Source organism: Emydura macquarii, unplaced genomic scaffold (genome assembly GCF_026122565.2).
Source record: "Emydura macquarii macquarii isolate MOO-44397 ecotype Brisbane River unplaced genomic scaffold, CSIRO-AGI_Emac_v2 contig_1644, whole genome shotgun sequence".
NCBI classification, from domain to species: Eukaryota; Metazoa; Chordata; order Testudines; family Chelidae; genus Emydura; species Emydura macquarii.
In genome coordinates, this window is record NW_027131781.1 from 8,024,745 (window position 1) to 8,048,016 (window position 23,272).

General features: G+C 44.7%; 1 protein-coding gene across 6 annotated transcripts in view; it reads right to left on the reverse strand.

Annotated features, from left to right (window-relative positions):
• Nucleotides 1-8,110: 8,110 nt before the first annotated feature.
• The window catches only part of MEF2A (myocyte enhancer factor 2A), a 147,658-nt gene continuing 132,496 nt past the window's right edge, over nucleotides 8,111-23,272 (reverse strand). For all 6 annotated transcript variants that reach the window (XM_067555601.1, XM_067555605.1, XM_067555600.1 and 3 more), the window contains 2 exons: nucleotides 13,087-13,213; nucleotides 8,111-12,301 (listed from right to left, as the gene is read on the reverse strand). In XM_067555601.1, the coding sequence (XP_067411702.1) occupies nucleotides 11,983-12,301; nucleotides 13,087-13,213 (446 nt within the window). In that variant the 3' untranslated portion in view covers nucleotides 8,111-11,982. The remainder of the gene's footprint in view (nucleotides 12,302-13,086; nucleotides 13,214-23,272) is intronic.

The window sequence follows — 23,272 nt, forward strand, 5'->3', positions numbered from 1 at the left end:
GACCCCTTGTCTAGGGTGTAATGCTCTTCTCGGCTCATTTAGGCATCGGGCTACGGGGGGAGGGACTTTGCCACGAGACCCTCCCTATGCTGAGTGCTCCTTTGTAGAACAGGAGGGCTACCACCTGTGGCGCCCACCCGTAGCACATTAAAGGTTGCCTGACGCCCCTTTCTGCTCCTTTGCCTCCAGCCCCTAGGTAGAGGCCAGCTCTTGAGCAGTTCCCAGTGTGCCCTAGAATCACCCAGGGCTCGGCAGCGTGCTTCGTCTGGCGGGGAGGGCTCTGCAGGCCGCAGCACCTCTTCCCGCCGACAGGTGGTCCACACAGGAGTCGCTGCCCGTGGGGCCGAGTCGTCGTCCGAGGGCGAATGGTGGCCCTTTCCCTGTACCTGAGGTACTGACTGCATCCTCGAGGGGTTGACGGACTGTGGTCCCGTCCCCCACTCCCTCCCGGGAAACCCCCTAGGCCTCCATACAGCCATTGGGGTGACCATTGCCTCTGAGGCCATCCGCCTGGACCTCTGGCACCTTTGGGTGGTGGTGGCTGTCCCAGGTACTACATCCCCCAAGGGACACTGAGGCACCGTTGACAGACCACGGCTGGGGCTGCCCCAAGGGCTCTCATTGTGCAGTACCATCGCTCCAGAGAGTGTCCCTTCGACATCAATGACCTCGACCACCAGGTTCGTCCTGGGTGCTGCGGCCACAGCAGGCATAGGGACAATGCTCCGGCGAGCTGGGCTGACCCAAGCATCATCCTGGTACCAAGGACTTTGCACGCATCTCGGTGCCAAGGCTATCTCCCGCATCCGGGATTGCCTCAGTGCGTGGGCGAATTCTCGGTGCTGAGTCCGTCTCTGGCAACCGGGTTCAGCACCACCCGGCGAATTCCTCAGTATTGAGACTGTCTCCAGTGACTGGGATCAGCACCGCAACCTTGCAGGTGAACTCTTCGTTGCCGGAGCAGTGGGATGGACCTCACCCGGTGCCGGGGGGTCGAGACCGGTGTCAGGCAGGCGACTTCGCTCTCCACCTCGATGCAGGTCGGTTTGGCGACCGTGACCCGGGATAACTTTTAAGGGAGCGTTCCTGCTCTACCCTAGGAAACTGGTCTGCAGATCTTCCTCCCCATACCAGGGATCTCCCCAACCATTCAGGGGGTCCCAATGCAGGCTTCCCCCGTAACGCCAGCCCCTTCTCTCTCGTGGAGGTATGGCTGGCAGTGGCATATGCAAGGCCAACAAGGCTCTTGCCGCCCGTTGGCCACTAAAGTTGATGGTGCCGGTAGGTGCCGAGGGGCTCCCCACTCCTCCAAGTCAGGGGAGGCTCCCTGGCTGGAAACGCTGGCTCAGGCAGCAGGTCTCCGTGATCCGACCTCAGTACGGATCGGTGCTCCACCCCGCCTGCTTCGACAGTGCAGGGGAGTATCCACGCTCCGAGAGCTGATTCCATCCATTCGCGGTGCTGAGTCGCGTTGGTGCTGATGGTGCCCTCTGCACCGATGGCACACTGGGTACCACAGCAGAGCAGGCTGGCTTGGAGCTGACTTGGGGGCTCCATGAGCCAGGCTTTCAGGCAGATTTTCTGGAGGTCTGAAAGCCTTATTGATCCGTTCTCTCCTTACGAAGTGCTTCCCGCCCACGCTTTAGGCAGTGGGGGGGTCCACTTAGTGGGAGAGCCTTCCTGCCAGAGGCACACGGCTTGAAGCCATGACACCGGAGCATACCTGCTCCCAGTAAAGCCTCAGCTAGACCATCTCAAAGTCTCTAACTACCACTACAAGAGTTATTAATCTACCTAATTAACACACACAAAAAATCATTTGCTTAAAGTTCAAAACACGTGGAATTAAGCGCTTGCAATGCAAGCGCAGGCGGTTCCAGTAACCGTCACAGGCAGAAAGAAGGAACTGAGGGGGCGTAGGGCCGGCAGTGCCTCATATACCACAGCATGTGCGTGGGACTCCAGGGAGCGCCAGAGCTGGCCCTACAGGATCTGTTAAGGGGAAAAAAGTTCCGGTAGCCATGCACGGAGGCGTCCACTCACCTATAGTGGAATGGACATGAGCAAGCACTCGAAGAAAAATATTTTGCTTCTGTGAAGGAAAACTGGTTAATATTAAATTTCTAAATGAAGAGAAATTAAATAAAAGCATACTGGGAATTATCCTAGATTGTTGTCTGTTTCTGTAGCAGCATGTGCTGACTACACTGTTTCTTAATGTTGCAGTTTTCCTTAAAAAGAAAAGCTAAATTTGACAGCACCATGGGCAGACACTCGGAAGATTAAGAATTTGTATGGAAATTTAAAATTTCTTTTGTTTCTTGTTTCAATCATAAATATTTACTTTACAGGGAAACATGCAATCACAAAGACGGCAGAGTGCTATTGTCTTCATTTGTGGAAACAAAATATCCATGCATATCCAGTTCCAAATTACAGAATAATGGCTACGGGTCTTAAATGTTTTTAATATTTACATTCCTGTTCACTGTTGAAGTGGAAAACGTAATATATAATAGCCTATATTTAAATCTTTGTTTCTCACCCTAGAAGGCAGATCGGAATGTTGAAAGTTCTGCTCTGAACCGTGACTGTAAAAACCATCCTGTTTGCTGTTTCAGTGACTCCTTGTCAAAGGTGTTGAGTTTTCAAAATAATCCTTCAAACTGGCAGCCCTGAGAAAAATCAGCCAGGGACTAGAAAATCAAGATGGATTCCTCCCTTGTAAGACATCAACACTTAGAACAAACTGTCTGCAGGTTCAATTGTCCCCTCATTGATACCTGTCCCATCAGGCCCCTTTCGTTCAGGGAGTTACCTGGGGGAAAATAACTGGAAGCCAGTAAACAATTCTGTTGGCAAAAAGGGAGGAGGAGAATCCAGAGTCTACACTCTCAGCGAGGGTGACCAGATGGCAAGTGTGAAAAATCAGGACGGGGTGGGGGTAATAGGTACCTTTGTAAGAAAAAATCTCAAATATCAGGACTGTCCCTATAAAATCAGGACATCTGGTCACCTACTCTCAGCCATGTTGGCTCAGCAGGGGTAACAGAGCAGGAGTAAAAAGTAGTACAAGTTAGCAGAGCTGAGGCTTGGTGTGCACAGGGAGCTCAGCTGTTGATTAAAGTGCTGCTGTTTTCACAGAACTGCTCTTTTGTGATCACAATCACACTTTGTAAGAGTCCATGGGCCAAACTTCCCTCCCATCTCCTGTGAACAGCTGACTGTATCCATGGCCTGGTCTATACTTACTGGGAAATTCGGCTACAGTCAACGGAGTTACACAAGCTACGCTGAGTAGCTTGCGTAACTCCCATTGACATCGTAACTTCCCTTTAGCCCCACTGCATTGCACCGGCGGGAAATGCGTTCCCATCAATGCAGCACTACACCTGTTGATGTGGTGGTTTAATTGAATTGACTTCCAGATCGATTGAGTGGGTCTTCACTTCTGCTCAGTCGAGTCGGATAGATCGATCTGATGGCGGCCGTCAGTCTAAACATACCCTAAATTATAAAAAAAACAGATTCATGTCCAAAACCTCACAGAGCTGCAAGATAAAAACAGCTGTCCAGTACACCTACAAATGTGTATTTAGAAAGAACTAAACTAACTTGCTATGCCTTTGTCAGTTATCTGCCTAATACAGCCTTCCTTAGCTGTGAACACTGCATGTTCACCGAAATCTGTTGGTTAAGAACTGTTCAGCTAAGCACCACCTAAACACTTAGTCCCAAGCCCCTTTGAAGGGAGCCGCTCTCCTCTGACATCTAGGCACTGCACACCCAGGGAAGATAATTGCCTGTGGATAATTCATCCACTGCACAGCAGGATTTCCACCTGCACACCCTGGAGCATGCAAGGGAGCCACCACTGACTGTTTCCCCACTATGCAGCTCTGTTAACCCCACCCAAAGCTGTAGACACTACCCACCACACGAGAACTACCGCATGTGTTCAGTGTGTGATTTTCAAAGGCTCAGCTCTCTCTCAAAGCAAAATTCCCGAGAACCTACAGAGGCACTTGGCCTCAGCCAGGACTGTTTCTTTGCTCTCAGCTTCCCCGTTTGATGCCCAGTTGCTTTGGATTCTGGCACCTTCACTTTTCTAGTCTTCAAAAATAGGTAGGAAAAGGTTTTGCTCAGACTTTTGAGCAAAAATCTTTAGGCAGAGACAAAGTGAGGCCCATTTCAGCATCAAAGATGCAGGTTTTCAAAAGTTAGTAGCAGCGGATGACAGGATAAAATAGAAACTGTTAAGCAACCACAACTGTAGTAATTGCTGCTTGTCATAACATGTTTTTATGTTGACCTTTAACGTATGCATTTGTAAAGCTACCAACACCATAGGCTTCGGTAATGCATCCCTTTGTGTCTGTGTTCCAGGTTTTTCCCCGAAGTCACAGAAAAGGTGGTTTGTATCATGAAGAAAGCAGCAGATCTGGGTATTGAGCCGCATTTGACTGAGCTGAAGTTTGACATTATCTGAAAAGTAGAAAACTAAAGTATTGTATTAAGCTTTGCTGCCAATCCCCATCATATACTGGTGTTTCCGCATTTTGCAACACACTGATTTATAGAGATGCAGAGGCTACAAAACTCCTGTTTCTATTTAATTGGTGAAGGCCTGACTTTGGTGCAGTAACCTAGCAGGAGGCTTTTAATCGTTCGTTTAGTAAATTACCCTGCAACAGATTGGTAGGTTAAGACCCAGCACTGCAGCCTGTATTCACTATTTCTGAGTCTGGCCATTATAACACACAGTGAAAAAAGAGAGAGCAAAAGGAGCCCTTACATCAGATCAGCCTGTGCTAGCTGCAGTTGTCAGTTGACCAAATATGATGGAATATATTTCAGATAAGGAGTAACAGTTACACTGCAGTGAATTGCCTGGGAATTTATTGCAGAGAGGGAGGAGGGGCTAGCCATAGGGCCATTAACCACAGCTTGTCAGCGATCCCCAGATAAGGCTTTGCACCAATGTGATCACGGCTGTTAAACAAGACACAAGTATATAGGTGATATTATTTCACTTGGGAGGTGCTGGGCATTACTATAGGCCCTGTATGTTAACCAGCACTCACTCACTACTGCACCCACCTTTTATTAGTCACCAGGCTGTGCTGTTAGCTGACCTGTTAGAAAAGAAGTGAACAATGCAGAACGAGCTTACTGGAAACAGTCTATAAAGAGATGGCAAATACTCTTAGCTAGAAAGGTACTCAAACCACTGTCTTTGCAGTACTCACCTGGACACAGTAGCAGAGCATGTCGGTTTAAAAAATAAATAAAAAAGATCAATAAATAAAAATAAGATTTTAGTTTCTCAAATTACCCCCAGAGAAGAAATGGGCTTCGTGAATTACTTTGGGTTGGTGAAACACACAGCGGAATAGTTTGTTCACTGTCACCTATGCTGGCTCTAGAGCATTGGTGCTGCTTTATTACCGACAAAAGCAAGTTAAGAACAAGACGACCGTTCTAAACTTTCAGAGGTGCATGAGGTTGTGTGTCACGTGATCTCCACTTACTTTACTGGAATACGCAGGACACTGTCAGGAACTATTTTTCATGCAAGTTACCTGGCTTCCCAATCTCCCCTTGCCTTCCTGAAACTGAAATTTAAAAATGAAAAATTAGTGAAGGGATCAGCAAAAGGCAACCAACTAAGCACCTGAAGCCACCAAATCGGCTTCTCTCTCCACGTTGTGGTCTTGTAATCTGATACATTTTTAAAGGGAAATGTATGCTCTGACAACATTTAACCTAATGCACTTTGAAATCAGTAAAAATTGGGTCTAACGGGAACATTGACAGACAGTTGAACTGCAAGGGCTTTAAGACAGGGATAGGCTCTTTTTCTGAGTTACCTAGCATGCAAAGGGCACTAAAAGTAAGTTCATTTCAAAATCAGCCCTAGTGTAACGCTGACTTCAGTGAATTTGGCCAAATAAAAAAAAGTGTAGCTGGGCAAAAGGAAAAATGCTACAGTAACAAGCTAGAAGTGATGAGACGAGCACGGCACCACCTCCACGTTAATGCCACGTGGGCTGTACAAAATAATCAATGGATTTTTTTCCCCTCATATGCATGGTGGACAGGTGGACTCACTAGACTACTGAAACCGATCCCTCAAATCACAGCCGAAGACACGCATCTCACCACCCCCTTCCGCTCTCAGAAGAAATGACCTCCTGATGTAGTCTCTCCCTAGCTACGAGACAGCAGCCACACATATGCATTAGACCACTCCAGAAAGGGACGAGCAGGGAAATCTTTTCAAGCAATACTATAGACAAACATGGGAACCTTGCCTCCATTTTGTGAGCCTCCGGCCCATTTCAGGTTTCCAAACTGTAGCAAGCTTTGCTAATCCAGAGCTTAATACAATTGTGCTCAGTTCAACCTGTGTTATGACATGCCTTAACACTGGGCTACCAGAGCAGTTAATACAGTAAGTATAGGACCGCCTGTAGCTGCGGTGTTGCGATTTCATTCTATTACTAGGTACCACTTTCGTACTCAACACCTGCCTTTTCATACGGTGACATGGTCATTCCTATGGCCACAGTGGTTTAATCAAGCCTACCATAGCATCTGACTGGATAGGACTCCTAGCACATGCTTTGCTAAGCACACAACAGAGACAAAACCAGCTTCAAAAATCGTCAAGCCTAGAGCAAGGAATGTGTAGGCGCTAAGTAGGAAACAACAGTGAATTCATTTTAAGCAGCTGTAGCCACACTTTGAATATTTTTAGCCATACGGTTCAACCAGCTGTCAAAACCTGCCAGTAAGAGCCGTCCGCCACAGTGAGGAATTGAAACTAGCACCCAGACTCAAGCTTGCAATGGAACGTGAGAGCCAGGAAAGCTGCTGCTTGAACAAGATAAATCAGGAAAAGTAGAACCTAAGCAGTTCTCAGTGGTGAAGCACATAGTTTAGTCCAGTGGGACAGACGACTTTTTTTTTTTTTTTTTTGCAGAGGAGGGGAGCTGAGGTGCAGGTAAGGGCTCCCTGCGAGAGATTCACAACCAAGCACATAACCTGAAATTGGGAGCCAGGGGCATTTGGGGTAACAGTTTTCTCCTGCTTTGTTAGCAGAATTATCAGTAGTGGCCAAGGGACTCCTTGCCCAATTAACCATTCTTCCAGCCCAGCGCCAGAAGTCGCGCCACAGTTAGCGACACTTGCAAGCTTTCACTCCTCCATTGCTATGGCTGCATGGCTGAGCTTGCTAGGAATTGGAGGACGCAGCAGAGACCTAGAGGAAGCAGGAGGAAGTGAAATGCTGGGTAGAAGAGTCAGGATGTGTGGGCAGAAGCTTCCAGAACAAAAGAGAAGCCTGGAGTATTGGATGGTGCTGCCCTCGGGATGAATTCCATCAGAAGAGAAACGTAGTCATCAGGAGAGCCCACGTTTTGTGGTGCTGAAGAGGAGAGTCACATCACCCAAGGTAATTGGCATGACAACTGGAGAAGTGAGGCAGGGATAACTGCTGAAAGCAAGGCCACAGCCCGCCCAAGGAAAGGAGTGAGCCAGCAGCAGCTACAAATATTCCTAAAGACATTTCTAAGGGGGAACGAGAGGCTAGTATATATCAGATGTTATTTTCAAAGCACATTTAATTCTTCATAGGAGAGATTTTTGAGCCCATCCCTCCTCAAATGCATTGTTATTTAAATATATCAGCAACCTAGCATTCTCAAGTATCCTTATAATGCCAATCCAGTATGCAAGTGCGATGGAAGAGCAAACATTAGGGGAAGGAAATACACCCATTCCAAGATAACAAAAGAGTTACTAAAATTATGAAAATTTCATTTAAATCAATTTTGGTATTTGTCTCTTTGTAAAATGTTATTCTTATTTTACAATATTTCTTTTATTATATGGATTTATGTCAGAACTACTCTTAATTCTGGCTGCAACAAAAAAGAATATCCATTCATATATATATCAGTTGAAAAAAATCCATCCGGATGAAAATGGGTCCACGATTCTATTAACAGGAGCTTTTTAGAAACAAAGTGAAAGTATTGTTAACAGGTACCAGGGAAAAGAAGAAATTGAAAAGCACTATACTCTGCAAACACGACAGAGTCTGGAGTACACAGTAAAAGCCAGTATTTTTACTTTAGTGAATGCAGGATACAAATATTTTACAACAACTTCTAGCATTTTCTTAACCATTTGATAAAAAGTTCACTAGTATATTTATTGTATAATGAAGAAAAACAACACATTCAGGGAAAAATTGAGATTAACTTATTTTTTTCTTAAAAGATTCGTCTCAAGGATGGCAACAAAGTCCAGCTTGTGCCGCCAAACGGCTTATCATCATTAAACCGTGAACAGCTTCTCGTGTGAACTGTTGACTACAAACATTTACCAAATACATAAATCTCTTTTAAAAAAGCCATTTTAAATATAGCAAAGCAGTGTTCTCTTGCACAGCAAAGTGAAGAAAGTTTCTATTAAGAAGTAACTGTTTACATTAACAAGTCTTTCTTTCACATTCTAATTTAACTTCTTCCCACGATCAACTGCTAGGAGTTATGTTCCTTATTTACTATATATTTCTTGTGCGCATAATAATTCAGTAACATTTTTGATGCATTTAGTGTCCTTTACAATAAAAGGAAATGCTAAAGCATTTTTTCCAACAAACCCGATTATATTTTTTAAATACTATTAGTTAGAGCTCAAAGATGATTTGTCATTTTAGCAGGTATAGCTCTCTTGAATCAATACCAGCCAGGTAGGCTCACACTAGATTTGATCCATCTGCAACCCTACCTCGAACTGCATTCATTAAATTTACTTAATAAAAAAATGCTATAGTGATTTTTTTAATTGCTGAAATGTTCTCCTGTGCTGTGTCCTTTCTTCTACAAAACATTTTTACATATCCTAAAAAAAGAATGTTCCAAAGTTACACGATTAGTGTTATTAAAGATCAGAGTTCCCCTTTTATTTTCATGGTGTGAGGTTCTTCTACGGATATATGGGATGTTTTTGCAAAGTCTTATCTACCGGAATCCATTACAGGGCTATGGGTAACAGGTTAACAGTCTGATCCTCAATTCCTAATTGCACAAGTTTTACATTAGTCAGTTGGTGTGATTTAAATACAAACTCCAAACCTTAGGTAACACTGTTTTAGAAAACAGTAATAGTACTGCTTACAAACCTGCATAGAAATAAAGACTATTGAGATACAGTCAGCAAAGCCATCTCATAAGGCACACAAGAAAATAAACAGTAAATGTGAATGTAGAACTCCCACTCAAATATACAGCAAAGTTCATATACGCGCGTAAATAACAAAAGAAAATCACATAACTTTTCAAAGCATTAAAGGTTCTATGAAGCGGTACGTGAACTGAAATACTTTGGAAATGGAGTTTTCATTTGAAAATTGGAATCCTCTCTAGGCTCTTCTGTCGCATTAACTACACTCTAGCTTCAATTTACTAACTGTAGATTAATTTTAAAAGTAGTCAAAGTTTGCCTCAATTGTTTTTAAAAATTCTGTAATTTTAAAAGTTACACTGATAACACAACAGATTTAGTCTTGAAATCCATCTATGGTACATTTGTTCTTGCATCATTCCATGTGCAAACAGATGTCAAGGAGATGGCTGTACACAATGGCTTTCCATTTCCACCTCTTATATTTTCTTAGTTGTAGCAACAACTGAGTGACTTTATTGGAATATTTCCTTTATAGGTGTTGAATGCCCATGAGAAAAATGTTTTAATAAACTTAGGGATTTCAAAGAGTTTTGTGTAAACATAAAACAATTTTTTTCCAAACTTGGAGCCACTAGTAGTAAGATTTATGTTTCTTAGAAGTCTACATTTTATTTGGTTTGTGGTGAGGAGGGATATATTATATTCTATGCACAGAATGACCAGAGAAGTAGCAGGGGTCTGAAAGCACACAAATTTTAATTCAAAGAATGAGCTAAGCACACACTTAACTAAAGCAAGGTGAATTGTGTCAGTTTGTATCCCCCCTTAAAGACTTGCTCTGTACAGATTTACTTTAAGTAAATCTTTGCCAAACTTCAATAGATTAGCAATAGCAATTATCAGTTTAAAGGCAGGGAATATGGTACTCTTTACATCCCTGAATGATGGGAGTTCGCTGCGGTCTTGGAGCCAGATCTTGCAAACCCTTAACTCGTGCAAGTAAGTCCCACTAATGCACAAGAAAGAATTGCAGGATCAGAACTTTAGGTACTAACATGATGTATAGCAGGTTGGGCATTTGGATTTCTTGCTTCACTTTTTTGAACGCTGGAAGGAGACATGAGAGGATTTATTTCCAAAGCAAATGTTTTGTCCCAAATCACTTACCACTTACAAAACCTTTTGTGCTCGTCTGATATGTGTTATTTCCCTAACACAAGTAATTAGGTCAAGTTTTTCCACTGTATATTTTCTCACAAGAGGCAGTTTTAAAATAATGCCTTAAAATGTGTTGCAACAGATTTTTAATATTTATGTGGGATGAACTTAACACCGGATTTTTGTTGTTTTGCCACTTTGCTATTTATATACATACATATATATAAAATGTATAATGAAGCACAGCACAGAGATTACTTTTTAACGGCACACATTCACCACCAGTGAAGGGGACAACCCCTTTATACATCCTCTGAAAAATCTGGATAATAATATTAATAATAATTAAAATCCAAAGAAAGTACAGTATATTTAACAAAATAGTAAATATTAAACAGTGAATACTCTACTTAATAAGGACCTCGCCTTTTTTTCAAGTTGGCGTCAATCCACAAAAATATACTTTTTAATCTGGTGAACGTACGATACATAGGTACTTACACCAAAAGGTGATATATTTAAGATGCTATATACACAAAGAGTTTGGCTCAAATTTTAATTTACATATAGAATAGTAAGTGTTCATGGCTTATTTTTCCCCCAACGCTCTGCCTGCAAATTTTTATTTTCCTCTTCCGAAAGCAAAAAATCTAGAAAGTCAAAATAACAAGATAAAACTATACTCTACAAAAAAGCTACATCATACAGCTTTGGCTTATATAAATAATTCATAGCAGAATGTGTTCAAAAGTACTGTATATAACTTTTATATATAGTCTTCAATTCATAAGGGTATTGTTTTCTTTAATATAAAATATACATGAGCTAAAATCCATTTTTTCTATATTTTTCAAAGACAGAACGTAAAAAGAAACTTTTCAAACATATTCCAATTATAACTTAATATATTAATTTTATTTTGTTAATGCTCTATTTTCTAGGCTATTTTCTGAATATTTCATGCGAGTTCTCTATGCCTCTCTCTTTCACTCTTTTTTTTAAATTAAGAATCAATCACTTCTTTGACCCAATACGTTTTTTTGCACGTGCAAAACAGGTTTTTATATCTTCAGCCCTTCGCCATGCACCCTCTGCAACAGAGACCCATGCCAGGTTGGGTAATATAAAGGACATTTTATGTACAGTATTGCTTTCTTCTTCCTGCTTTTCTACTGCTCTGCTGCTACAAAGCACTGTTTCTTAACTACAAGTAACCATACGGCTTTAATAAAATACATAGGACGTTGCTACAGGGGAGCCCTCTTGATTTCTGCCATCTAGTGTGGTAGGATTATACATGGGTACAATGTTTTTTTTTGCAAAAAAACAGGTTATATTATTAAAACAGCAAGTCCAGGAAAGTTCCAGACTAGACCAATACCTATAGGGTTGTTTTGTTATATTTTTATCATGGGACATCTGCAGTTATACAAGGACTTTGTAGTAAGTGCCTGATGATTTTGTGTATGCTACACACACCCGCACATATATATGCATGTGAAGATATATATATGCATGTATGTATATACATATAAATATATTTATTTCATGTCCTTATTTATATATTTAGATATGTCAGGACAGTTCACTGTGATAACACAAAATAGAAGTGGAAATGCTGAAAGTTTATGTCGCCCATGTATCCACTCTCATTCGTTTCACTGATGGGCTCTCTCTATCTTCTGAATTTGGGGGTCTTCCCAGCCCAACAGGTGAATGGAAATCACTTCTTGGGTCTTCCCGATCACTGCCGTCATAAGAACTGCTGGAACTACTGAGACTGTCAACAGGAGAACGACCCATTTCCTGCCGTGATTGCTGCTGTGGAGGGAACCCAGATGGAGTCACACGGTCCCGGGGAGGTGAAATTGGTTCAGACTTTATGTTGATGTTTTGGTTGGTATTAATGGATAAATTTGAACCCTGAGATAGCTGGCCTCCAGCACTGGGGAAATTTAAAAAAAAAGTTACAATTCATATTTATATTGTAAAAAAAATATTAAGCATTGTGAAATCTTGTAGCCCATAATCAAACTGAATCCAAGCTAAACACATAAATAAAACACATTTATTGAATACTAAGTGTAAGACACAATACTGAAAAGTGTGAATTAAAGGTGTCCCAACATCCTGAATTAATTCAGAGAGCTGGTATTTACTGCATACCTTATTGTTCAGGAAGCCCAAGATGAAGCATAATTGATTAGATTAAAGTAGCTTTGAGCAGCAAGAAATGGATAAAATTTTAGCTACAATTGTTCCATTAGTGCTGTGCTCTTCAATGGAACTTGAGTGTCCAATTACTCTGTGGTTTGTTATTACAAATTTTACTTGTGTTTAAAGAAATTAAAACACATAGAAATGTTTAATTTTTTCAAACGTGTAAAGTTTTCAGCTAGAGATCTTCTTAGGTATTGAGATGTTTCCAGAGTGGTGATGTTTGCCAGCATTACTACTTACATAGAACCAACAACATGCTTAATACTGAACAGACAAATGGGAAGGCAAGGTCCCTGTCCCAAACAGGTTCCTTTTTAAAACAACTATAGTAATTTTACAACCAGTGAGCTGACTGGCAAACTTGTGAAGAATGCACATACCATGTGCACTGAAGGAGAAATTAGAGTCGAGTCCTACTGAATAATGTCAAATGCAGGATTATTCATTTGTAACCAAAGCAGCAAATGTTCCCAACTGGGTATGGTAAATTAACATTACAGATCTACTTACACAAGAGAGCTGAGGGCTGCTTGCCCTAGATGGTGCTGTTGCCAGGCAGATACCTGTCCTAAAGACAGCATTCCTGGGGAGTTAAATCCCTGCAGGGCAGACACGTCTGCGCTAGTCAAGGAGTAATCTGAAAAAGCAGCAAGAAAAACAATTTATACTCATAAATCAAAGTTTTAGCTTCCTGTTCAAATCAGCTACAAGCTGATCATGCAAAAAAGGGATCCAAAAGGGCAGACGCTTTCATTTGTGTGGAGTCCCACTGACAGCACAAAGATCTGCTCGCACAGATCCCTTTGCAGGACTATGGCCTCAGAATGCTCTCTTCTCAAGCCTGCTCACAACTCCTAGCTGCTATTGCTTGATTTGGTTTTATATACACCAATAAGCATGAGAATACATGCACTTCATCCAGCAGGTCTTATACTAAGCATATAAAAGAAAATGTTCATTCCTGTGCTGGTTTTATCATTTACATTCCTGAATATTTTGCTCTGTCCAGGAACTTCAAAATGAAATAAAAAAGTGGGCATTAAGACAAGCCACTAAACCAACTGAAATAATTAATATACTAGATCTGGCATAAGAGAAAACCTGTCTTGTGCTCAACCCTACACAGTAGGAGAGCCAGATTCTTTCCTCCCATCCAGCCCCTCTGCAGTGCTCAGTCTACAGCCAGCTGAGGTTCCTCCATGAGAGGCGACATCCCAACTGGTATAACCAGCTCCTATGCCATGCTGTCTTCTACCACTGGTGCGGGGGCGTGGCTGGAGCACTACTGTGTTGTAGCAATTCTAAACTGATAAAGTGTCTCATGGAGATGAATGCATGCTAGCATAGGTCAGAGCAAGCTACATTGAGGTAGGACCTGTGCAACGCAGATAATTAGGGCACCTGTTACAATCTCCCTGAAGACCTGCTTCCTTCTCCTGGGTCAAGTGGATGTTGGTTCAGAAAATAATCAAATCCTGTAACTATAGCTTCTTTACAAAGGTGCTCTGAAAATGTACCATCTAAGGGAGAAAATGTACTCACCTGCCTTTATCATAGTGATGGTGATGATATAAAAGCTGGGGGTTTTTTAATTTGTCCAGCAAAAACAAACAAAAAATACCCCAAATCACAACATTCACCTCCTATGGCATAAGGAAATATTTGCAAGACGTGTCTACAATTCTAAATGCATCATTGACAGTCCCCTAAAGGATAAAACTTCTTTTCCACCGCAATTCAATTTCATTCTTATATTCATCTGGTATATAACTGATGACTTAGAGCCTAAAAACTAAAGTACTCTTTTCATATACAGCAAGAATAAATCATGCACTTGGACATAATTTTATATGCTGATTGAGAAGAATACTGTAGTTCTAATGAACAATTCAATGATTGGGGGTATTTTTTTGTTTTTGGGCCAGGATATAATGGTCAGACAGTTCTCTACGCTCATTCACACATAAGAAGTTATTTTCAGTTCATCATTAACACTTATGTTTTCCTTTCATGTTTTAAAAGAGAAAGCTGCAAAACACTTCTCTGCTCTTAATCATTTTGCAATACAGCTTCCTTAATATAACTTCTCATCTCTTGTGAATGAGATAAAATGCCAGGAAGAAAAAAGTTACTTTGTATTGCCAGAGATTGACCAACAATCTGCTTAAACAGGATCTTTCTGGAGACTTACAAATCAGATTTATACAATGACACCTGTCTGAAATGGCAGACAGTTGCTCTTTATAGTTCAATTTCTCCTGAGATATTTTTTAGGACTACACAGCCTAGTATGACTGATATGGAGCTGCTCTGTAATAATTTATTAGTACAAAATGTTCGGTTTGTCTGATTGTAAAGCTGTATACTGCAGGCCTATACTGAATTTATACAATAAGGGTTTGTCTACAGATGTCCTGCAGGGGCACTCTCTCCAGGAAGGCTGTAGACGAGGATTGAGCTCTGGTTGAGTCCGCTGTGATGGTTCCTGGAAGCTGCACCCTCGCCTGCTCGTAACAGAACTTGATGCAAAATGTAATCCACAAGGAGATGTGCCGCGTGGAGACAGGTGAGCCTTTCATCTTGTCAGCCACTGTGACGAAGAGCTGCATCGATTTCCGGAAAGGCTTTGTATGCTCAATGTAGAAGGCCAGGGCTCATCTCACATCCAGCGATGCCATCTCCTCTCCTCCTCCAAGCCGTGCGGTTTGGGAAAAAAACATGACCAGTGTGGAAGGTTTCCTACTGCCAAGCAGGACTTGTTGAACCTGCACCGAGCAGGCGTTCTGCCTGCATCAGCCATAAAGCCTCCAGGCCGTGAGGTGCAGGGAGTCCAGGTTTGAGTGCAACAGGCGACCATGGTCCTGGGGGAGAAGGTCATGTCGCCTCAGGAGCTCCAGGGGTGGGGCGATCAGGAGGTCCAGCAGCATGCTGAACCAGTGCTGTCTTGGCCAGGCCGAAGCGATGAGTATAATGTCCACCCTGTCCCTCTATTTTCAGCAGGACCTTGGGCAGGAGCAGAATGGGCAGGAATGTGTACATGAGGGTCCCCGTCCAGTCGATGAGGAACGCATCAGAAATCGACCCAGTCTCGCGACCCCGGAGTGAGCAGAACCTCGGCAACTTCGTGTTCCAGGTCAATGCGAATAGGCCCAGTTGGGGAACACCCCACTTCTGGAAGATCATAGTCATGGCAGGATAGAAACGACCTGCTGAGGCAATCCGCCTCATTGTTCCTCACTCCCGGGAGGTGAAAGGCAGTTAAGTGGAAGTCGTGCCTCACAGCAAAGTTCTACAGACAGGAAGCTTCCTCACAGAGGGCCAAGGAGCGCGCTCCCCCTCGCCTGTTTATGTAGAACATGGCTGCAGTGTTGTCCATCAGCACCTGTACCACTCTGCCTGTCAGGAAACGAAGGAACACCTTGCACGCTAGGCGAATGGCCCTCAGCCCTTTCACGTTCATGTGCAGGCGCCTCTCCTTCCCCGACCAGAGCCCCTGAGTGCCTAGGTCGGCGCTGATGTGGGCTCCCCATCCTACATCCCAAGCATTGGAAATTAGGGTGACCAGTTCCCTGAATGGAACGCCCTTCATCACTGCCCTGGTAGTCCGCCACCAGTTTAAGGAGGCTAAGACGGGTGGGGGAACTGACCACCTGGTCCAATGGTTTTTGCTTGGCACATATACCGAGGCCAACCATGCCTGAAGCTAGTCTCACTACGTACGTACAGGCCGCCATGTGGCCCAACAGCTGTAGGCAGTGCCTGGCTATTGTTGTGGGCATCAGTGCAGCTGGGAGATGATAGAGACCATCACCTCAAAACGTGGGTGAGGCAGGAAGGCTCTGGCCTTGGAAGCATCCAGGGTGGCCCCAATGAATTTTATGCGTTGCACTGGGGTTAGTGTGGACTTCTGCTTGTTTATGAGCAGTCCCAGCCTGCTGCACGTGGAGCAAGTGAGGTCACGCTGTCCTGCACTTAGGACCTGGACCTGCCCCTGATCAGCCAATTGTACAGGTAAGGAAAAATTTGCACACCCTTTCGTCTCAGGTGGGCAGCCACTACCGCCATGCACTTGGTGAACACCCTTGGAGCCTAAGATAGGTCAAAGGGTAGGGCTGTAAACTGGTAGTGGGAGCCAGCCACCGTGAAACAGAGGCAACGCCTGTGGCTGGGGAGGATAGACACGTGAAAGTATGCATCCTTGAGATCGAAGGCGACATACCAGTCTCCTGGATCCAGGGAAAGAATTATGGAGGCTAGGGAGACCATGCGAAACCTGAGTCGTGTGACATATTTGTTGAGACGACATAGATCTAATATGAGTCTCAGACCCCCCTTCGCCTTGGGAATGAGTAAGTACCTCAAAGAGGACCCCTTCCGGCTTGAGGGACCATTTCCACCACTCCTATGCTGAAGAGGGTGTCCACCTCCTGCAAGAGGAGTTGCTCATGAGAGGGGTCCCTGAAGAGGGATGGAGGGGGAGGGTTGTTGGCAGGGGGGTAGATGTAAGCTGTAAGGCATAGCTCCTTGAGACTCTCCCAAGGACCCAACGGTCTGAAGTGATCTTTGCCCATTTGGGATAGAAGGGTCTTAACCTGTTCAGGAAGGGGCAGGGCAGATCCAAGAGAGGAGTCGGGGCGCCACCCTTGGGCACACCATCAAAACCGTCTGCTCTGGTTGCCAGACCTCCTGGGAGGCCCCTGCTGGGGAGCTGAGGACGACCTGGGGGGCTGATTTCTCCTTCTAAACCCCTTATTTCTATCCCTATTCCTATAGGGTCGAAACGCCCTGGGCAGAGGTCTTGGCTGCTGCTGTGCTTGGGGCCGTGACTGACGCCTGGAAAACTGGGTCGTGTACAGGCCCAGGGAGCCAAGCGTGGCCTGGAGTCCTTCGGACCATGCGGCTTCGCATCGGTCTGGTTGGAGAATAGGGCTGACCCATCAAAGGGGAGGTCCTGAATCGACTGCTGCACCTTCTGAGACAGGCCTGAAGATTGCAGCCATGAGCACCTTCTCATGCAGATGGCGCAGGCTATGGCCCTGCCTGCCGAGTAAGTAGTGTCACAGGACAACTGGAGCGCTGCCCTAGCCACCGTGGTTCCTTCCTCCACGATGGTTTTAAAGTCTGTGGCCTGGTCCTGGGGCAGGGCCTCAGCGAATCGCCTGAGGGAGTCCCACAAAATGAAACTGTATCTACCCAGGAGGACCTGATGGTTGGCAATCCTGAACGGCAGGCTTGCCATGGAATAAACCTCTCTCCCAAACAAATCCAGCTTTTTATCATCTTTGTTCTTGGGAGTGGACCCTGGCTGACCCTGCCTGTCTCTTTGGTTAGCCGCATCTACCACCAGGGGTGATGGCAGCGTGAGAACAGATACTCAAACCCTTCGGCCGGGACATAATACTTTCTCTCGGCCACCTTTGATGTAGGGGCGACCAAGGAAGGGGTTTGCCACAGGGCCTTTACAATTTTAAGGACCCTTTCATGGACTGGGAGGGCCACTCTCGCTGGGGCAGCCACCGCCAGCACATTAAAGAAGCTATCTTCAGCCTCTTCTAACTCTTTCACCTCCAGCCCCAAGTTGGAGGCCACCCTCTTGAGCAGCTCCTGGTGCGCCCTGAAATCCTCCAGTGGCGCTGAGTGGTCCTGAGAGACTGCCTCGTCTGGTGAGGAGGAAGAGGACTGCAGAGGTGCGTCCTGCGGGTGTGCCCCCTCCTGGTGAAGGGTTGCAACCATTGAGGGTCCTTCCATGGGGTCCAACTCCTCATCCAAGGAGTGGTGTCTATGGGTCCTCTCCTGTGCCAGAGGCACGGACTGCACCCCCGATAACAGGATGGATTGGGGCCCAATAAGGCCATTGACCCTGGGGCCAACCCAGGGCTGACTGCACCAAAGGCTGACATGCTTTGTGGGGGCATCGGCTCTCCCAACGGCTGTCCCCCTGGAAGACCCCTAGTCACTGGACTGGCGGTGCCATGCATGTCCTCAGTCCTGGGTGTCCTCCCATGCCAGGGACCGCCCGCTCGATGCCTCCGACCTGGAGGACAACAAGGACTGCCTCCGTTGCCAGGAACAGTGCCGATGAATGGAGGTGCACTCTGAAGAGCTAGAGGTACTGGAGCATCATCTCGGTACCAATGACTTCTGGTACCGCTTGCCATGTAGCCCTGCAGACCCTTTCGGTAACCGAGGTCAGCGCCACTCCGAGCTCCTTGGTGCCGAGCCAGACTCCGGCGACTGGGTTTCACGTCATGGACTTCACAAGTTCTGCACCATGTGGGCATGGGCCAACTCCTCGGTGCCAGGGAACTGGGACGGGAGCTGTCCGAGCGCCGCCTGGAAGACCTTGACCGGTGCCGCCTCGTGGCCTGCTCTTCCTCCAGTGCCGGGGATCAGCGTTGGCGCCGGGAGGGAGACTCCGCGTCCTGAGTCGAAGCAGGCTGGCTCAACGACGCCAACCTGGAATGACTGCTGGGGGAGCATCTCTGCTCTACTCCCAGTGGCCGTCCAGGGGAGATCTTCCTCCCCCTACCGAGGATCTCCACTGCTCTTCAGGGGGACCCAACGCGGGTTTCCCATGTGACACCAGCCCCTTCTCCCTCGGTGGAGGGTGGGGGCGGAGGTGGCGTGGGCAAGGCCAACAAGGCTCTTGCCGCCTGAAAAGCCTCCAGTGTCGACAGTGTCAGCAGGGGCACTCTCCCACTCCCAGGAGTCGGGGGAGGCTCCCTGACTGGAGATGCAGGCACCGGAGAAGATTCAACGGACAGGGTCCAGTGCACCTCCATGCTCAACCCTGCCTGTACTGACGGTGCAGGGGAGTGTCTGTGCTCCACGCGCTGCTTCTTCCTCCTCGGTGCCGGCAGTGTTGCGCGGTGCCGAGGTGGAGTGGACCAGCTCAGACGCCGGGCGGAGTGCTGCCTCCATTAACAGGGCTTTCAACCAGATCTCTCGGTCCTTCTGAGTCCTCGGTTTAAATCCCTGCAGATCTTGCACTTGTCCTTTCCCCAAGCACTTAAGACAGCGGTCACGGGGGTCGCTGAGCGAGAAGGCCTTCCCACAGGGGGCACACAGCTTGAATCCTGGCGACCAGGGCATAGCCCAGCTGCTCTAAGTCCCCACAGGGACTTGCCTTATCACTAACTACTCGTAACACCACTTGACTACTTAACTAACTAAACTACTTCGAATAACAAACAAGTTCAAAGACAGGGAAGAGTACTTGCTGAGTGCATGGCTAGTTCCAGCAACCGTCATGGGCGGAAAGAAGGAACTGAGGGGGCGTAGGGCCAGCAGTGCCTCATATACTGCAGCATGTGCGTGGGACTCCAGAGGGCGCCAGAGCCAGCCCTATGGGATCTGCTAAGGGGAAAAAAGTTCTGGGACCCGTGCACAGTTAGACTTGCTCTTCAGCCATGATCTTAGTGGCTGAATTGTGAAGACACCAATTTGTAAGGATTGTTCAGCTGCATAAACTGTGGAACATACTGTGAATATGACCCTTTGTCCCTATGTCTCTTCAGAGAGAAAGAAACAGGCTAACTTCATCCTGTATGTAAAAGGTAAGCAGAAGAGTCATCACCTGTTGTCCCATCTATGGCCCCAAACGCTGAAACATCTCTCAACATCTCTTTCACATCCACAAGCATCACTAAATGACAAGAGGTCTAAATCTGAAAGCAGCACCTGGATTCTAGAAAAATTTGCATTGAGGATCTCCAAGTCCTTTTTTGCTTTAAAAGAATTCATATTTGTATTAATTCTTAGTTAGATTTCCAGTCTGTTGCACTGAAATTGACGCAATTAGTACATGCTCAGAGGTGTTGCTATGTGAAGAATAATGTGCTACGTGAGTCAAGAGTTCCAGCATCACAGACAGTAGAAATCTTAAATACCCAGTATGCCTTACATTATTGTAGTGTATGCCTAGTGTTAGTTGGGGAGTTACCAGAGATGCAGGCATACTGACCAACCAAGAGACACCAAGTGAAAGTATCTAAATGAAGAGGATGTGCTTGGAAGGGGGAGGAAGATATACCTCATCTCAAGTTTTAAGCCTTCTGAGGCGCCCAAGGGGGTATTTTTGCATCAACAGGACAGTGAAGCCTTGGGTTTTGAGGTCTCAGAAACAGGTCCTTTCTGTTGGCCTACAAAGAAGCATATCCCTAGTTGGATTAAAAAAAAATTTAACATCTTTAAAAAGGACATAACCCTAGCCCTGCTGTATAAAAGAAAGTTTGCTCAGGCTGTGATTCACTTCTCAACATGGAGAGCCAGGAAGACTGCTGGGATGAGATCCTTCTGTGAGGGTACAGAGGAAGAAAGCAGTTTGGTAGCTAACAATCTGTCTGCATGGATAAGACACTCAATTTCTGGAGAACTTTTCACACACTGATAAATCCACAGTCTTCTTACAAGGCTAAAGAGCATCTCTTATATTTAGCAGTTTTATTCTTCTTATCAATTGAGTTCAATCTCAAGTCAGCAAGATAGATTTGCACTCAATAAAACTTAAAGAAGTTAGACCTCTAACAAGCTGTGACTAGAATAAAGGTAAATGTTTGAGATGGGTGTGCTACTCTGCACCATGGATCCCCAGAGGGATTTCTTTAACATCAGAGTCTGGGATAAATGCCCATAGGAAAATAAACTGAAATTGAAAAGAAACAATATTTATGATAATGGATAGTAAAATCTTATGTTTCAGTCATAAGATGATTGATGATAAGGATCAGGAAAGAATTCTGTTCCCTCCACCATGTATATAACTGCACATTTAGGTAGGTGCCCTGTGATTTTATTTACCTTTGCCTGAATGAAATATCTGGTAAAGGCAGGATGCCTGGTTTTTTAAACGAATGGTCTGATGTAATATGGAAAAGCTATGCTGATATAGACAATGTTCCTACAATGAAGGAAGTTTTACTACAGAACATGAGGTTCCTTTGAAGGTTAGATCTTTTTGTAGCAACTGTCACAAGAGGGCAAGAACAGATTTCTGTATTTGTGAGATGTGTTAGCTCTGTTCCAGCATGGCTACCATTTGTCTCTATCTGATCTTCTGAGGAATTGATAGCTTGAGATACTGTCCTCATACAACATTCACATTCACAAGATTTTATCGGTTTAAGATCTACATTTTCCAATGAGAAGTAAAGTTATGCATGGTACAAGGACCACACCTATCATATAACCACCTTTTTCTTTACCTCAGAAATATTATACCCATTTCACATTAAACAGTTATGTATCCCACAAAGAAAATTAAGGTGAAGTTCAGGTTGTAGACACATGATATTGGTTTGACTGATACACATTAGGGTTAAAAACATTACAAAACCAGAAAATTCAGAGTTAAGGTTGTATTATCACAACAAGGCACAGAGCACAAGAGCTGTATCAAACAAAGCTAATGCTAACAAGAACAGAGTCACTTGCAAGTTAGAACTCGAATCAGCAAAACAGACTAAGCACTTTAGAGCAGGGATTGTTTTGCTGTGTCAACTGTTTGAACCCTAAGCAGCAAGTATGTTAACAGAGAAAAGCAGGGGTTAAAAAGACAACAGCTGAGTTTATAGAGACAGACTGTGCAAACAAGGAGATCTTTAAAACCAAAAAATAATGGCCAAACCCATGTCAAAATTAAAACTTAGTTGGAAGAGTAATAATGAAGGAATGACCTATTCCAATCATTATACCTTGTAAAAACAACAAGAGTCCTGTAGCACTTTAAAGACTAACAAATTTAATTTCTGCAGGAATAAGCTTTCATGGGCTGCAACGCACTTCGTCAGATGCATCAGATGGGTTGCAGCCCACGAAAGCTTATGCCTGCAGAAATTAAATTTGTTAGTCTTTGAAGTGCTACAGGACTCTTGTTGTTTTTGCTGTATACAGACTAACCTGGCTACCCCTCTGGATTATTATACCTTGTGGGACACTTTCAAAACAGGGATTTGGGGAACATGGACTCCTGAGGGTTTCCTCAGGAAAGACTGAAAAGTTTCTGCTTTGCTCCAGAAGTTCCATCATTTATCCGTGAAACTCAAGGGAACTCAGACATGCAGACCTCAACCCACCAGTAAGGACACTGGATTCTCTATGTTAGATTAGCAAAAATCCCAGATTAATACATGCAAGACCCCTATCCTACCTTCCCCTTTCCTTGTACACTGCTTTCTGTTCCTCCTCACTATCTTCTTCTTGTTCTCTCTCTCTCTCGGCTTCTGACATGATTCTAAGATCATCAGCACTAGCACAAATGGGATAAGGCAGCCTACCACCCAGCCCTGTCCAGCCTGAGGAGGATTGGTGGAAAGGAAGGAATCAGCCGCAACTAACCAGATGGAATCCTAGTTCATGGTCACAATTCAGGCCTCAGAAATGCACCTGCTGTGGCCATTCTACCTGCCCAGAGTGCCCATTTGTGACTGATCAATACACACATGCTCTATCAATAAAGAGCTGTATTTCCCTCTGCTGCTCCCATTTTTTATTGCTCTCTTATATTGTTTCCTCCCTTTTTTGCCTGTCTATAAAATAATCCAACGGCTAATTTACAGGTCCGGCAACAAAATTCATCTTTCATTCCTCACAAGAATAGTTTAATAAAACAAGGCACTAATAACCACTCTCTCAAAAAGGACATTTTTTTTTTAATTTTAGAATGTTTCATGCTTCACTTTGGGGTCTTTTTCTGTTC